Here is a 17,197-nt window from a genome sequence, read left to right as displayed (position 1 = left end):
AGATCTGACGAGCCACTTTTTACAGTGCACCTGCTTTCCCACCCCAAACGGAGAATAACTGCTACTGAGTACTTATTGGTTAGCATTACTGTTACTAAGAGCTGATTGGTTAGTATTACTGTTACTAAGAGCTGATTGGTTAGCATTACTGCTATTGAGATCTGATTGGTTAGCATTACTGCTACTGAGGGCTGATTGGTTGGCGAGCAGAGCAGCTCATTCTCTGTTTGCGCTCGCTGACGTCATGAATGGACATGAGGCGCCGTTTTAAACTTGTATACTCGAGTTTAAAAGCTCTTAAAAACATAACATCGGTGTTAAAATGTTTTATGCTGTTCTGTGTTCAGGAATGTATCGTATTCCTTTGTATTAATGCGCCATACAAACCCATTCATTTTGGACTCGCTCGGGAGCGCCCTCTAGCGTTTCGTGTACTTTCGTGTGTCGTGTGTGAAGCGGAGTGATCCATCTCGCCGCTCTCGTCACTCTCTCACTGTCTCGGTCCTGCTGTTTGTGTAGCGCTACAGGGACCCGAATAAAGCCGAAATAAACACGAACATCTGCGGCTTCGCAGTCCGTCACGGAAGCACTGACCGACTCTCGGGAGTCGCTAAGCGCCCGTTCGTGTCGTGTTTCGCTCCAATGGCTTGACAGGGCGGATATTTGCCCCACCGTGCCTTGTAGTTGACAGAGGCCTGACAGCTCCAGCGGCTGCTGCTCCAGCTCCAGCTCCAGCATGGCTCCGGGACTGTGGGCCGTGGCGGCCGCCGCGCTGCTGCTGCTGCTGGCGGGCCCCGGCGGCGCCTCGCAGGGCGATAAGGAGCCGGTTTACCGGGACTGCGTGAAGCAGTGCAGCCGAACCAACTGCACTGGAGCCCGGCTGAGAGGCTTCCAGTCCGCGCAGCCTCCGTACATGGCGCTCACAGGTGAGGGTTTATTTTGCTTTTTTATTTTCATGTTCTGTGTTATACTGTAGTTCTTTTACTATGGTTTATTTTTCTGTACATGTTTAATTATACTGTTTACATTTTTCTTAAAGACAGGTAAACATTGTATTTACACTCATTGTCCATTTGATCAGCTCCACTGACCATATTACTGACCAGTTACAGAGTGTAGTTCATCTGGTTCTCTGATACTTTGTTACCCTGTTCTTCAGTGGTCAGGACCCCCTTGGACCCCCACAGAGCAGGTACTATTTGGGTGGTGGATCATTGTCAGCACTGCAGTAACACTGACGTGGTGGTGGTGTGTTAGTGTGTGTTGCGCTGGTACAAGTGGATCAGACACAGCAGTGCTGCTGGAGTTTTTAACACTGTGTCCACTAACTGTCCACTCTATTACACACTCCTACCTTGTCAGTCCACCTTGTAGATGTAAAGTCAGAGACGACAGCTCATCTGCTGCTGCACAGTTTGTGTTGGTCATCCTCTAGTCCTTCATCAGTGGTCACAGGACACTGGATATTTTTGGTTGGTGGGCTGTTCTCAGTCCAGCAGCACTGCTGTGTCTGATCCACTCAGACCAGTGCAACACACACTAACACACCACCACCACATCAGTGTTACTGCAGTGCTGAGAATGATCCACCACCCACATAGTACCTGCTTTGTGGGGGTCTGTGGGGGTCCTGACCACTGAAGAACAGGGTAACAAAGTATGCAGAGAGTTCTTTAGCTAATGGTCAGTGTGGTCAGTGCAGTACTGAAGCTGGAAACACTGACATAAACAGTACAGGCAGGTGAGGAGGCCAACAAAGGGGGCCCATGTTGGGGGTCTTTTCAGATGTTTTTGAAAGCTGTGGTTTGTATTTCTGTGAGTGGACTGTTGCAGTTAAAGCTCATCTGGTCAACGCTCGCACAGGTAGGTTCTTTCTTAAAGGGGACCTTCACTGATTTTTCAAAATCTGCATAATTAACTGGTTCAGATGTAAACAGAGCAGTTCTGAGCGGTTTGGTGTGAAACGCTCTGTTCTAGAGAAACTTACCAAGTCAGAACTGTTCACAGTGGTGGTGATAGGAACCAGACATCCCCGTCTAAAAGCTCCCTCACAGAAAGTTCCTACATGAGATGGTTATGGATGCTCCGCCTGATGCCTGAGACCCTGTATTGTGATAGTTTTGTGATGGTGTTTTAGCCTAAAATGCCTTGTTAATCTGTTCATGGTGGAGGGATACATGCAGGGTGTTCAAAGACAAAGTAGTCCCCCCAAAAACGTATTTTTTCAGATTAACCACTATTTTACCACCATAAACATTCCATATAAAACTTAGAAGACTTCCGTAGGTTCACTGGTGGTTTTGGATGGTAAATAAAGAGTCTATATTTGTAGACATTATGACGCCTGGTTCCATTCACCGCCACTGTTGGTCAGTAAGTTTCTCTGCAACTAATCGTTTCACATCAAGCCACTCGAAATCACTTTATTTCCATCTCATCCATGGAATTATGTCGAATTTTTCCCATTGAAAGGAACTGTTACCAACACTGCAGGGCTAACGTTGCTAACAAACACTAGAAGTCAATAGTCACCCAAAAATCCCAGACGGTTTGTGTAAAAACACATCACTAAATCTTCTCTCTGCCCACTCAGACCACATCCAGGCCATATATATATATATACACACACACACATGCACACACCGCTACACCTTCTTGTGGTTCCCTAAACCACCAAGACCAAGAACCATTTAGGAACCTTCATTTTTATGTTCTTATTTTTTCAACAGTGTTGGTTCTTCCGTCTTTGTTAGAGCCAGAGTCCGATCCTGAAAGTCATGTAGAACCAGTCGGTAGAGCCGATCTACCATTGCAAGCGAGACAGGAGCTGGACATTCCAAAGAGGAACCTTTTACTTCGTAGCTCTGAACCTTGAACAGTCAAAGAACCCTCAGCATGATTAAGGGGTTCTTTCCATCCTAAAATGCTTCTTCAGATTGATAGTGTGTTTTAAATGGTTCTATATAGAACCTTTCTGAAAAGGGTTCTGTATAGCACCAAAAAGGGTTCTTTTATTGTAACAAGTCAGACATCATAACAACAGCAGAGAGAAAAACACAAAAGCGTAATAGGTCCCCTTTAAGAGTGTAGATGGGGCAGGTGAGCAGAGGGTGGACAGCACGTCCTCACCTCAGCTGAATTTCTGGTTTTTCCCGACCACCTCTACATGCCTAAATGCATTGAGCTGCGGCCATGTGATTGGCTGATTAGCTATTTGTGTTAACAAGCAACTGAACATACCTAATAAAGTGGCCAGTGAGTGTATATTGCTATGATGTATATTATTTATAGTCAAAATGGCCTTAAATTACATTCATTTTTCAGCATAACAGGAAAAAAAGCAGAATGCATGTTTTTAATGTAAAATTACATTGAATTTTCAAAGTATAATATCAACTTTTTCCTTATTTAGGTTGTCCAGTCTTTACCTTTATTACAGGTTCAGCTCCACTGCACATCTCCAAAGTTCAGTGTTAGAAGTTGGTCGATCATTTTCTGAAGTAATCTAACACATTCATTCATGTTGAGGTGTGGACACTGGGGTGGTCAGTCCGTTGTTCTGAGAACACCAGCAGCTTCTTTGTTTGATTTCAAATGTTCTTCTTTTTGATCTGTGTAGTGGTTCAAGACACATTTTAGTGATGCGATTTCCGCAGGTGACTGTTGAATTCTAGTGTTAGTGACGTTAGCCTCGCTGCTCCAGTGCTAAACTAAAGAAACAAACATGTTTGGCTCATCGACCCCACCTACACACTTTAAAAAAAAAAAAAAGGTTCTTCAAGGGTTCTTTTGTAAAGAAAATTGTTCTAGATAGAACCATGAATACTCAGAGAACATTTACATGATTGTGTTATTATTAGTGTGTTTTTATATATATATTTATATATTTATTTATTTATTTTTTTTTTATTTTTATTTTTTTTTTAAGTGAAATTACATACGTAAGACCCAGCAAGGGTGAATGTGCAGATCATTATTTAGTTTAAGGTTTAGGCCGTTGTGTTCAGTGTAGTATCCGGCTATGAATGGTTATAGTTGTCCAAGCCTATATTGATTTTACTGCACACATAGGCAGCACAAACGGTCATTAAGAATGTGTCTGACCAAAGCTTGTTGCTCTTTCAGGCTGGACGTGTCGCGATGACTGCCGGTACCAGTGCATGTGGACCACAGTGGGGCTGTACCAGGCCGAAGGCTACAGAGTACCTCAGTTCCATGGGAAGGTTGGTGGCAGTGCCTTAAAGGGCCCCTATCAAGGAAAATTTAGTTTTCCTTACTTTTATGATTAGTTTGAACTATGTAAACACTGGCTGTGCAAATATTTACACGCAAAGTTTACACATTACAGATTAAGACTGAGGTGTTTATTCTCACTCTACTCAACAATCTGGTGAAAACCTCTGTTTACATGCTCACTACAAGTAAGCCGATCCAAAATTACGCACATTGAGAACCACTTAGAGTAAACGTTACCATGACAACAAGCGTCACGCGAGTCCAGTCAGAGTGAGATGAGCAGCAGTGAGCAGTGCTTGTGTTTTTAATAACTTTAAAATGACGTCAGACTCAGGAAAACGTCCTTCACATGTCCTTATTAAAGAAGGCCGAGAGGAAGACGTCGTGTTCTGAGACACATAAGCTGGACGTTCGTCCCACCGCCGTCTTTTAAAGATCAGAGCATAAACTTCGTCTTCTCTGCAGACCAGTTTCTGCTCCGCCATGTTGGACGGTATAAACTCTCACTATGACACGACGCACATGCAGAACGGACTTAAACTTTCCGATAGGGAATGTAATCAGATACAGGTGTTTACACGGATATTATTCTTCTATTTAACGGATTATTTACAGGATTACCCACTTCGTTTGTTGTATTCCGAACAGCCTCAATCGAACTAGTCTATTCCAACTGAGGTGTTCTATTCTGATTGTGCTATTAGTCGAATTAATAATGGATTATCAGGCTGCATGTAAACATGGCTACTGTTAAAGTTTCAAGACATATTATTTAACTCTGCAGTCCATATACAAAAACTGATAATGTAAGTTCATAGTTTGAATTCACGTTGAAGTTAAATGGAGTGTTTCAGCCTGAACTGCTTTGTGAATGAGTTTCAAAACAGGGCGGAACAGCTCATTTGCATATGCCATTCTTAGAAGCAGTAACAAAATATGCTTGTTTAATTCTAAGGGGAGGGATAAAGAGAGGTTGGACATAGTCATGCAAATATGAATCATGACTTTTTGGCACATAAAACCACACACATTTTGTAAGTGAAGTTTTAAATAAAAAAGGTTTTAAATAAAAATAAAGATGGAAAATGTAGGATATGGACCTTTTTAAACACTATGAGATGATTTTACAGGAATAGTCTTGTGAAAAGTACACAGTTTTGCCTCCAGACCATAAACATAATTCATTATTCAGGACACGTTTGCTGTCTGAAGTTTGCTTTTAACATTTTGGCACTATGAGGCTAACGTAGCTAACATATAGTGGAGGCCTATGTACACCAGTTAGCGTTGCACAAACACCATCTCTACCCTCTCAGAAATAAAGGTAGGCGACTGTCACTGGGGCAGTGCCCCTCTTGTCACTGGGGTGGGACCCTCATGGGTGCATCTCAGTACCTTTAGTCAGGGAACATAACTGAACTATAATCCTAATGTGTTCTAAGCTGTACTGACTCCACACCCTGGCCTCGCCTCCAGGTTTTTATTCTACAGTTCTGTTTGAAAACATTCGGCTATGAAAAGGTACAAATACGAACCTTTCACCTGGAGAAACTGATTTAAGGTTCACAGTCAGACCTTAAACCCACTGCTGGAGCTTTGAAGGAACATTTACTGTTTGTACCTTGATGAACGAGAAACGTACCTGAACAAAACCTCCATTTCTAACAGTGTAAATCAACTCCCACACCAAGTTGTTTAATAGAATGGTCTAGAATTATGTGGTTTCTGACTTTGTAAACAGAAGAATCACGTTGCTAAACATCTTCCTGAAGCTTGAAATTAATAATAATAATAATAATAGTATCCATATTTACAGGGTACAGTATGGCTTTTCTGCCAGTTTCTTTAACGTTGTGTGAAACGTTCTGTGGTCACTGACTCGCTTCGTCCTCTCTCTCTCTGTGTAGTGGCCGTTTGCACGGTTCCTGTGTTTTGAGGAGCCGGCGTCGGCGTTGGCGTCTCTGCTGAACGGCCTGGCCTGCCTGCTCATGCTGCTCCGCTACCGCAGCGCCGTCCCCCGCCAGAGCCCCATGTACCACACCATCACCGCCTTCTCACTGGTGAGACCACCAGCCTATGTTGCATGCAGTTTGCAGTGAGCGCCAGAGTCAGAGCTACGGTCAAAAGTTTGGAGTCAGTTGGACGTGTATAGTTTCTACTGTGAAGTTTAAGCATTTTAAGATAGTAACTGTGTTCTTAGATGCTTTATTTGGTACTTCAGCAGCAATTGGGTATTAAATGGTAAATATTATAGGTAATATTATACTTTACTAAGATACATTATTAATCTTAAGATTTGATCATTATTTTTGAAATATGAGGCTTTCTGTATGTTTACATTATTATAAGATATTACATTTATTATGATCTAGATATTACTTTTTATTCTTAATATTTTAGCTTTATTCTAAATATTAATGTTATTAGAACATCATTGTGGATAGAAATGTTATTAGAAATTCATTTTAGTCTGTTGTCCAAGGACTTAATTCTGGATACTAACTTCATTAGAACACCATTCTGGATATTATTCAGACTTATACATTTTATATAACTTTAATCTGAATACTAAATTTAGTGTAAATTCATTCTAGAAATGTTTTTTATAACAATCTTAATTAAAACTTTAAGCTCTTTTCTGGATATTCATTTTATAACCGTTTAATTGGGTGTTTGTTTCTTAATAACTGAATACTGGATATTAACTTTATTAGAACTTAATTCTCTACATTATATTTATTATCTTCATTTATTGCTTTCTGGATATTAGGTTTAATAAAGATTCATTCTGAATTAATTTTATTACAGCTGCATTCTGAATATTTTATAATAATTTAATTCTAGATATTAACTTTATTATATATAACCTTATAACCTAATATAATGTTTTTATTGCTTTCTCGATATTAGGTTTAATAAAGATTCATTCTGAATATTAACGTAATTACAGCGGCATTTTATCTTCAGCAGCATGTCTGTCTGTCCGTCTCCTGTAGGTGTCCCTGAATGCCTGGTTTTGGTCTACAGTGTTCCACACTAGAGACACGTATCTGACTGAGGTAGTGAAGGCTTCATCACTTCAGTGAAATGATTAAAGGCCCACATCCTTTTATTTTCATGCATTGTATTTTTTCCTGAAACTACAAACTGAGCAAAATTTGACTTTTAAAATGCAGTAAGCTGTAATACCAGCATGAACTATAAGCGGTGATAAACTCAGCTTTCATAACCCAGAACAAACACAGAAACATTTCTGACTGTGATATTTTCTGCTGTTGTTTTGCAGAAGATGGACTATTTTTGTGCATCAGCGGTAATCCTCTACTCCATCTACCTGTGCTGCGTCAGGTAAGGGAATTCAAAAATCCACAAATCAAAAACTGGAAGTCCTGTTAAAGACATAAATAAGAGGAAAGTTAGGAAATAATAGTACAAAGAGATCATCAGTGAATTATAGGTTTTATAATAACACATTGATGTAATCTTGAAATAGGGGACATATGTAGAAAAAGTACTGTCCAAAAAAAATCATTTATTAAATTTCTAGTCCAAATGGCCAATATGTACAATTTATTTTTCAAAAGATATTTCTGAGTTGATTATGACATAATGCACTTGCATAAGGAAGAAGACAGTCAAATAAGTGAAAAAATCAGGAGTTCAAAAAACTGATTAAAAGCTACAGAGAAAACAGGTCCTCTAACAAACACCTGGAAGAGCTGATAGACACCAAAACTGGCCCATCAGATAAACAGCACTTAAAGCTTCCATCTCTGAGACAGAGGAGAAAATCAAACTGCTTCAGATCTGGAAACATCCACAGGTGTTTCTGTCCATCCTTCCACTGTGAGAAGACGACTCCGCGCTGGAAGGATGTGTAGCTGATCAAGAAGAACCTCACTGAGAAAAGGAGACGGGCAGATCAAACAAAGAAGCTGAACAGTGGACTGACCAGCCCACGCTCTTAAAAATAAAGAAAATGGTTCTATCTAGAACCCTTAACACTCAGAGGTCCCCTTTGCATGACTGAAGGGTTCTTTATATTGTGAAAGGGCTCTTCAGATTGATGGTCCTTTTTGAGGAGGGTTCTATGTAGCACCGAAAAGGGTTCTGCTATTGACACGGTGTCATGATTTTAATAATAGAAGAACCCTTTTGCGTGCTATATAGAACTCTTTTCAGAAAGGTTCTATGTAGAACTATATATAACACATTCTCCATTAATCTACAGAATCCTTTCACAATGCAGACAACCCTTTAATCATGCAAAGGGTTCTTTGAGTGTTCATGGCTCTATATAAAACCATTTTCTTTACTAAAGAACCCTTGAAGAACCAGCTTTCTTAAGTGTGTGGATGTAGACGATGAGCAAAGACATGTTTGGAGTCCAGATTTTGCTTAGCAGTTTTGTTTAGCACTGGAACGGTGAGGGTAATGTCGCTAACAAACACTAGAATTCAATATTCACCCCAAAAGAACCACTGAAGAACCGTCATTTTTAAGTGTTTGTGTTTAAGAATCCAGACCTCAGCATCACTGAATGTGTTTGTTTGGGATTATTTGGTCAGTGAGAAGCAGAAAATGCTGAACCAACTTCCAAGACTGAACTTTGGAGATTTCCTGACTGAAAACTTGTTTAAAATAACCTGAAGAATAACTTGTAATTAATAGCCATTCTGATGGGAAAATCCATAAATGAAGGGTGGTCTCTGACTTTTGCACATTAAGTTAAGTTAAGTTAAGTAAGTTAAGTGATACTTTTTTGATCCCACAACCGGGGAAATTCCACCTCCGCATTTAACCCATCCGTGAAATGAGACACCACAAACACACTAGGGGGCAGTGAGCACACTTGCCCGGAGCGGTGGGCAGCCCTATCCACGGCGCCCGGGGAGCAGTTGGGGGTTAGGTGTCTTGCTCAAGGACACCTCAGTCATGAACTGTCGGCCCTGGGGATCGAACCGGCAACCTTCCGGTCACAGGGCCAGATCCCTAACCTCCAGCCCACGACTGCCCCATTACTGTTAATATGTTTTGTAAATTAATAATTTACATATGTGCCCATATTTCAGTACATTTATGGTAAAAGTCTGCCTGCAGTAAATAAAGAAGTGCTGTTTATCACTGGGTCCCTCGGTGACTGAGTTTTGCGTGTGTTACAGGACGTTGGGTTTGCGGCGGCCGGGAGTGTCCAGCATGGTGGGCGTTCTGCTCATCCTGGCTTTCACCTCCCACGTCTCCTATCTCACCTTCGTCAGCTTCGACTACGGATACAACATGGCTGCCAACGCCACTATAGGTCAGACAATCTGAAACACCACATGGCTGTGCAGCCGGCAGCGTTCTGTCCTTCCTCTCTCTGTTCATCTGTTGTTTTTGGCTGATTTTGTTGTTGGTGTCCCTTTTCATGTCTGTGAGGCTGTGAGTCTTACACCAGTTGGGTGGTATAAGAGTAAATCTGATCTCAGAGCAGGCTGTGTTTTGTTTGGCAGACATGCAGAGTGCATACCGGGGTACTGAATAGTTGAGTAAGAACACTGGAGTCAGGGAACCCTTTGCTGGCTAATACTCTACCTAGTCCAGCAAGAACACTGGCTAATACTCTACCTAGTCCTGCAAGAACACTGGCTAATACTCTACCTAGTCCAGCAAGAACACTGGCTAATACTCTACCTAGTCCAGGAAAAAGACTCACTAATACTCTAATTAGACCAGGAAGAAAACTCATTAATACTCTAACTAGTCCAGGAAGGGGCCTTGCTAATACTCTACCTAGTCCAGGAAAAAGACTCACTAATACTCTAATTAGACCAGGAAGAAAACTCATTAATACTCTAACTAGTCCAGGAAGGGGCCTTGCTAATACTCTATCTAGTCCAGGAAAAAGACTCACTAATACTCTAATTAGACCAGGAAAAAGACTCACTAATACTCTAATTAGACCAGGAAGAAAACTCACTAATACTCTAATTAGACTAGCTGATGTAAAACTACCATTGTACCTGTATTTAGTACAGTTATAGTTATATGCTGGTACACTTGCTCACACATTCGAGTAAGACTAGTGGAAAGTCAGTCAATACTTAGTACAGTAGAAACTACACACAACAGAGCTTTATGTCTCGTTTGATTTTGCACCTCCTTCTCCTGGTCCTTATAATTTATTCATGTTTTTTTCAAACGCTGAGTAATAAAATCATTTTAGTCCATTCCAGCTTGTTTACAAGTGATACAGATTGCGTGGCATTAAAACATCTTCAAGCTTTGGGATTTTATGTTTTTGCCATTTCGACCATTCATATGTAGAGCCTTTCTTTCAAGAACCATGTGCAGAACTGACACACTTGATTCTCTGAAGCTTATCTGTAAGTACTGTAACTCTGCTGGCACTTTGGTCATTGTTTCGAAGTTTGTAAGCCCATCTAATCCTCTTATTAGACAGAGTGCTTAAGATAATGAGCTTTTAACCATTAAGTCTTTCTACTTTACACCTCCTGGGTTCGTTGCTGGAGGCATCTGTCTGCACTTTTTTTTGCAAATGCCCAGCAGTTTTTTTTTTCATTTTGGCCTTACTGTGTATTTTAAAATGGGAAATCTTTACATTTTATTATAAAAAATAATAATATAATAATAATGTAGTTAATTCCTTGTCATTTTTGAAGTAGAAGTCATTTACCAAATCATTTGTTACTGAGAAATTATTGCTTGAAGTACGTGTTGTCATGCAAAATTTGAGCTAGCCATTCTCTAGCCCTCCATCTGACCACAGAGCCGCTCTTGGCTGGATATTTTGAGTGGTGGACCACTCACATTAACGTTGGTGGGAAGCCCCCAGCAGCACCACCACTGTGGCTACCAGTGTCGTTGCTGTACTGAGAATGATCCATCACCCAAATAATATCTGGACACCAGCATTCCTGTGGTCAGAAACTGACCAGTGGTGAATCAATCTATTGCCTATGTAATTGCACACCTTTATAGTGGACCTATAAAGCAGGTGTTTCTAATAAAGTGGCCAGCCCTACATTTATTTGCCTACTGATGTCTCAGTTTACATGTGTTCTGACCTTGTAGTGGACGATGTACCTGGTCTTACTGTGTCTGTTTCCTCCAGGCATGATAAACCTACTGTGGTGGCTGGGCTGGTGCTGGCAGAACCGGAGGACGCTGCCCTACTGGTGGAAGTGTGGAGTGGTGGTGGTGATGCTGCACGGCCTGGCCCTGCTGGAGCTCCTGGATTTCCCGCCACTCTTCTGGGTGCTGGACGCCCACGCTGTCTGGCACCTCAGCACTGTACCCGTCCACTTCCTCTTCTACAGGTACCATGTCTCACTCTCTTTTGCAGTAGACAACACATTTGGAGTCGTCATTCACCCAGCATATGTTTGGTGTGGTCATTCACCCAGCATATGTTTGGTGTGGTCAGTCCCCAAACACATGCTTGGTGTGCTCATTCCCCTAAAAAACCCTCCCTATTTGAAGAGAAAAAGAATTGGCCGAACTTTGGCAGTTTTGATTGTTTATCGCTGGATGAGCCACGTGAAGCAACGGATTGTAGGTCAGTTTAGGAGCTGATCTATTCAGACCGATGTCACATATGGATCACATTTAAAAGATAATGGGAACATCCAAACAAAAATCGGTGAGAATTGGTGAGAATCAGATTTGGGCCCCTTTGCCTGCTGTGAGCTGAGGCCTAAGTTGGCAAGGTTCTCTACACTTAACATCACACCACTCTGAATGACTTTGTGTACATCTCAGTGACTGAATTATACCAAAATTTTGAAGAATCTGAAATTCCCCTTTAAAAGTCTTCTCAGAATGGAAGAGTCTAGCAAGCTGTGCCAAACATCTCCATTTCTGCTGATAATAAGCTAAAATGTGGCCTTATAAACAGATGTTTGTTTCCCCTGCCAGTGTGTGGCTTAATAAAAGTACTAAACGTGTGAATTATTCAAATGGCTTTTCTGTTCTCAGATATTTTGATTCTTCAATATTTGATGAATGAAGTTTTTTAGTCTTTAGTTTTTAGTTTTTTTAGTCTTTCTAAAGAAGCAAAGTTCAGACACCAAACATGTCTTGGCTGATTGACAGCATTTGTTGTTTTTTTTTTTGTTTTTTTGTCTAAACTATTGCATTAATTAGAACTGTCCACTTGTTTTGACCTCCACTGCCCTGCGCTCTTAGTTTCCTGATAGACGACAGCCTCCACCTCCTCAACACAGAGAAGATCGGAGTCAAGCTGGAATAGGAGGAGCCGGTCTCAGAGCCCCGCCCCCTCCTCTCATCTCCCTCCAATCAGGGCAAGCGGGAGCCGGAGTGGGATGGGTCTCAGTCTCTGTGGTCGCCTGCATGACTCCCGTGGCCGACTTTGTGAATTCCATCTGAGTTTGTTTGTTTGTTTGTTTACAGTTCACTTTTTACTGAATTTCTGTATTCTGCTATGGACGGAAGAGAATTTCTTCTTTTATTTTTTTTTCCTCCCCCATCCGCGTCCTGTTAGGAACTTGATTGACGTTTGCATCTGCCAAGCTTTGCCTTGATTTGAAGTGTTATGATAGCTATTATGGTCTAATGTTAGTGTTTTACGATTACGTTTTGCTGGATGTTTGAATTCAGGAGGGGTTTTAAGTGAAAGTCCAGTGTAAGTTAGTGTCTTTGGGGTCTGAGGCCCCCCTGTGCATTTGGATGTCCTCAGGGTGCAGTACTGGCAACTACCAGCAGAGAGGAGAAGAGTTCTTCTCCTGGTGAGACACAAGAGTTTTACTAAATCCCAACGTCTGCAGAAAACATAGCGAATATTTGATTATGTAGATGTAGCTAAAAGGACCCCTGAAGCTTTTTTTGTTGATCAGAGGGGAAACCTGAAATCTTAAGACTAAGTGTGGGATGGAGTGTGTGTGTGTGTATATATATATATATATATATATATATATATATATATATATATATATATATATATATATATATATATTAGTGGTACTTGTGGGTCTTCTACTTGTGCCCTTCATTATAAGATGAAAACTGGAGTGCTAACGTAGGTAAAAAGCATGAGATGGCGAGAGAGTCTAATCTGCGATGAGTGTGAATGAGAAGTTTGCCATTTTGCTTTGCCTGTAACTTTTTGCCTTTAATTTTAACTTGCTTTGCCTTGTTTTTCCGTTTTTCCATTGCTGCTTTGTCTGAGCTACATTTGACCCTTTTTCCATTCCATTTGTTATTTAATTTTGCTGTGTAACGTTGATTTCCCATTGCTGATCACGAGGTGCTTTTATTTTGCTTTTTCTTCAGGTTATTTGACCATTAAGTGGTTTCATTTTTTCACCTGGGATGCCTTTGGAGGAGTGTATTTGAATGAGGGGTGGTAAAAGAGGGATGTGTGAGGGTGTAGTGAGGTGTGGGGTGTTGGGTTGTGTGTGTGCGAATGTGTACCCGTGTGGTTTTAGCCTTTTTTTGTGTGTCAGTCTAACAGTGCGCTTTTACCTCGGGTTTATTTCGCTCTACCATTCACAGTGACTGAGCCCTAACTAAGCTAAATAACCTTTCCGAGCTCCGCCCACAAGCACACTCAGCAACTGCTGACAAACCGTAGCTGATGGCCGACGTGTTTCACCAAAAATCTCCTTCAGTGTAATCGGGGTAGTAAAATGCTGCGTCCCAATTCAGGGGCTGCATCCTTTGAAGGACGCGGTCTACGAAAGCGTGCCCTATTAGGGCTGTGTTGATCCATGGAGGCTGAACTGAAATGAGACGGTCTGCTCTACGGCAGACTTCCCGTCCTTACCGCTGCATCACGAAAATCCCGTGCCGGTCAAGTTCTTTTAAAGTACTGTAAAAGCTATTTGACACAGTTTACACACAGTGCATACATTTAAAGTGTCTCCTCAGCCAACGGTCGCTCTTCTGCTAACGCCACCATGCTCTCAAATCTTCGCTGGCACACAATGAATCTCAGGATATGTTGGCTGGCGAAAGATCCACCCATTGGATCCTTTGTTGTCATGGAAGAGAAGGACACATTCTCGGCCGTATACGAAGGAGCCTTCTTAATTGGATGACCTAGTCGCGCCACTGTGACGCAGTCAGCCTTCAAGTGCAGCCTCTGAGAGGAAGCCGCCCCGCAGCTATAATCTTAGGACCACAAGTGTAGGATGTAACAACTCAAAATTAGCTCAGAAATTCTTTGAATTTCTTAAAAATTCATTAATAATTACTTTAATTGTTGTAATTATTACTTTATTAAAAGTTACTACCTCTGACGGGAAAAATATTAAGATACGGAGCCTCAGCAATGCAATGGTTGCTAATGGACTAGGCTACTATGCGAACTTGGCTAGCAATGTCAAAGCAGCTAAAGCGATTGAAATTTCTGCTTAATCTGTCTGTCAAATGATTATTTTCCATCAAAAAACCTAAATGCCTGATCTATCCTAGAACGTTTCGCTCTCAATATAAACCTATTTTGAAATGTTTATCTTTAGGTTTATCTTTAGGTTTATCTTTAGGTTGACAAGATTTTTTGTAATTTAACTTGTAAAGCTTTGTATGTTGTGTCTTAACCATATTAGCCAATCCGGGCCTAAGGAGATTTCCTCTGTGAGGAGAGCATTACTGGATCCTCGAGGCCGTTTAACAGTCAAAGTACCAATAATGCTACCTACATGCCACAAACAAGCTAGCGCTCCTGCGCGCTGAAACAGCGCCACATGAAAGTTTGTCTAGAATTGAACTTCATCACTGTTATATACCAACACCAGCTACTCAAAGTGTAGCGTATAACTGGTAGAAGGGACATATGACAAAGCGTGGAGTATTTTGGTGAGGTCTTATGTCAGTTTAACGCATGTCAGTCAATGCTAGGTTGCATGTAGCGTAAAATCTGGCAGGAATCTGAGGAAAAATGTTAGTACGGCAAATCGTATCAGCTTTGGAACATTTCCATTCGTTTTTGTTAGAGAAAATGTCAAAAATGTAGCCTAGAACTGCCAAATCAAGTAGCATTTCACAGAGCTTGGTGGTTAGCCTGGGGTATTGTGGTGACATGGCTAATCTTGTGATGTCAGTGTTAGCTTGGATGTAGCAAAAGATGTATTGCAGCCAAATTGACCTGGAAATTCAGAATATCTGCGGAAGAATGTTCCTACGGCAAAAAGTGTCCACTTTGGAATGTTTTTGTGTCTGACATCAGTGGAACACTGTTCATTTTCTTGAAGGGAAAGCTAGCTTTGACCTGGAGTTGCTAATATGGAGGACACGACTTGAGGGGTCTATTAAGGAACGTGTTTGTGGGCGGAGCTTGGATAGGCCATCTCTAATATTCATCATCAACAGAATGTCTACTTTCCGCCTTTGCCTTATCTCGTCTAGTCACACATGGCTCTGCGTTGGTGCCCTGTGTCTCGTCTTTTCATCGACAGCACAGCACAAACAGCCACTTTCTGGTGCCATGTAGCTTCTCTGCCTTCTTCTCTGATCTGTCGGAAAGACGTGCTCGGCTATTTTCTCCCGCACAAACTGCACAGGAGTGTCGACATGCTGCGAACGTTTGGCTGCCTGTCTTTATTCCAAAATGCCACTTGTGCACTTTTGTGAGTGTGTGTGTGTGTGTGTGTGTGTGTGTGTGTGTGTAAGCGTGTTCGGCTGGTGGATAAATATAGCTTCTGCGAGAGGCTAAACAGGGTAGAAGAGGCGATAGATATTTAGAAGTGAGGGGAGGGGCTCCGAGGGTATTCATAAACGGGACAGTGGAAAGGCTCCGAGGGGATTCATAAATGGGACAGTGGAAAGGCTCAGAGGGAATCTCGGATGTTTTTAACCCCTTAAACTGCAGGCTTCACAAACATTCAGACACACTGTTCAGTAACTATTACGGATTATTTAGCAACTACTATTAAAGGCCCATCCTTTTTTTTTTTCATTTTTGTTTATGTCCTTGGGGTCTAGGAGGTTTTTATTTACCAAAAAGAGTCATGATTAATTCATACAGGACCACCTAACCTCTGTTAATCCCTTAGAATTAAACAAGCTGTTCTGGTTAATGTGCCTTTTAGGGCTGACCTGTTAGAGGCTGTTTTAAACCAAACATTTTACTTGCCCTGTGCTTGTTTACTTGCTATTTAACTAATTATGGTTCATTATGATACATAAATATTGTCATTTCTAAGGGTAGTTTTGTGGACTTCTGTTCAGGGACTCGTTCAGAAACACAGCCGAATATTCCAAGCCTGTAAAATGCTATTCGGGCCGGACCAAATGCCTTCAAAACTGACATAATGTGGCCGATGTCTGTTCTGATTGGCTGCCCTGTATTGTGCCTCATTCAAAAAGCAGTCCAGGCTGCAACACTGATAACATCAGTGGGGAAATGGGCGGGGCTAAACTGCTGAACATTTTTGTGACATCATAAAAACAGTGAGTTCAGTACAAGTCAGTTTTGCTGCCTATTTTTCATATCACTGTTTTCGGAAGAAAACCTGGCGTCTCCAAAATGGTCATTTTACAGGAGAAGGAAAAAAAACACACTGGAACCAGACGTCTTTCCAAGTCATTGGAGTGAAGAACATTCAGTTCTATGATTTGTCCCTTCAGACATGTGACGTAATAGTAGTTACTGAATAATCCACACCAGATCATTTGCAGCCGCTGCAGTTTAAGGGTTTTTCAGCACTGATCACAGGAACCTTCAGTAAGGATGTTGTGTTTTATTTTTACTGTTATTTTTATTTGTATTGTGCCCTTTTTTTTTAAAAAATCGAGCTCACTGAGACTGCCACATTTTCCTTCTGTCTTAAACGGGGTGGGTCATCTTGCCTCGGCTCTCGAGTGGGGTCACCACCTTTTTACATTGTGCATGCAGAAGTTCTTCAACCTCACTTCGTGTGTTAGCACGGTGAAACATGGGGAGAGAGAGTGACCGCTGGTTATAATCTGAAAATGAGCAAGACGTTCTATGGGGATAAGG

The 17,197-nt window shown here is 41.4% G+C and overlaps 1 protein-coding gene across 1 annotated transcript; it reads left to right on the top strand.

The window, feature by feature from the left end:
- Positions 1-484: 484 nt before the first annotated feature.
- pgap3 (post-GPI attachment to proteins phospholipase 3) lies at positions 485-16,744 on the top strand. Its single transcript, XM_017723623.2, has 8 exons — positions 485-926; positions 4,126-4,223; positions 6,144-6,296; positions 7,233-7,295; positions 7,523-7,584; positions 9,399-9,535; positions 11,351-11,555; positions 12,424-16,744. Exons 1-8 carry the CDS (start codon positions 737-739, stop codon positions 12,485-12,487), a joined length of 972 nt encoding a protein of 323 aa, XP_017579112.1. The 5' UTR covers positions 485-736; the 3' UTR covers positions 12,488-16,744.
- The last annotated feature ends 453 nt before the right edge of the window (positions 16,745-17,197 follow it).

Source organism: Pygocentrus nattereri, chromosome 13, assembly GCF_015220715.1.
Source record: "Pygocentrus nattereri isolate fPygNat1 chromosome 13, fPygNat1.pri, whole genome shotgun sequence".
Taxonomy (NCBI): domain Eukaryota; kingdom Metazoa; phylum Chordata; class Actinopteri; order Characiformes; family Serrasalmidae; genus Pygocentrus; species Pygocentrus nattereri.
This window is presented reverse-complemented; position numbering and strand designations above follow the sequence as displayed.

What these genes read in the sequence shown, in the direction of transcription:
- pgap3 (XM_017723623.2), top strand. Translation starts at nt 737, where the DNA reads ATGGCTCCGGGACTGTGGGCCGTGGCGGCCGCCGCGCTGCTGCTGCTG. An exon ending in TACCTCAGTTCCATGGGAAG is followed by an intron (nt 4,224 to 6,143) that starts GTTGGTGGCAGT and finishes CTCTCTGTGTAG; the next exon opens with TGGCCGTTTGCACGGTTCCT. An exon ending in GAGACACGTATCTGACTGAG is followed by an intron (nt 7,296 to 7,522) that starts GTAGTGAAGGCT and finishes GTTGTTTTGCAG; the next exon opens with AAGATGGACTATTTTTGTGC.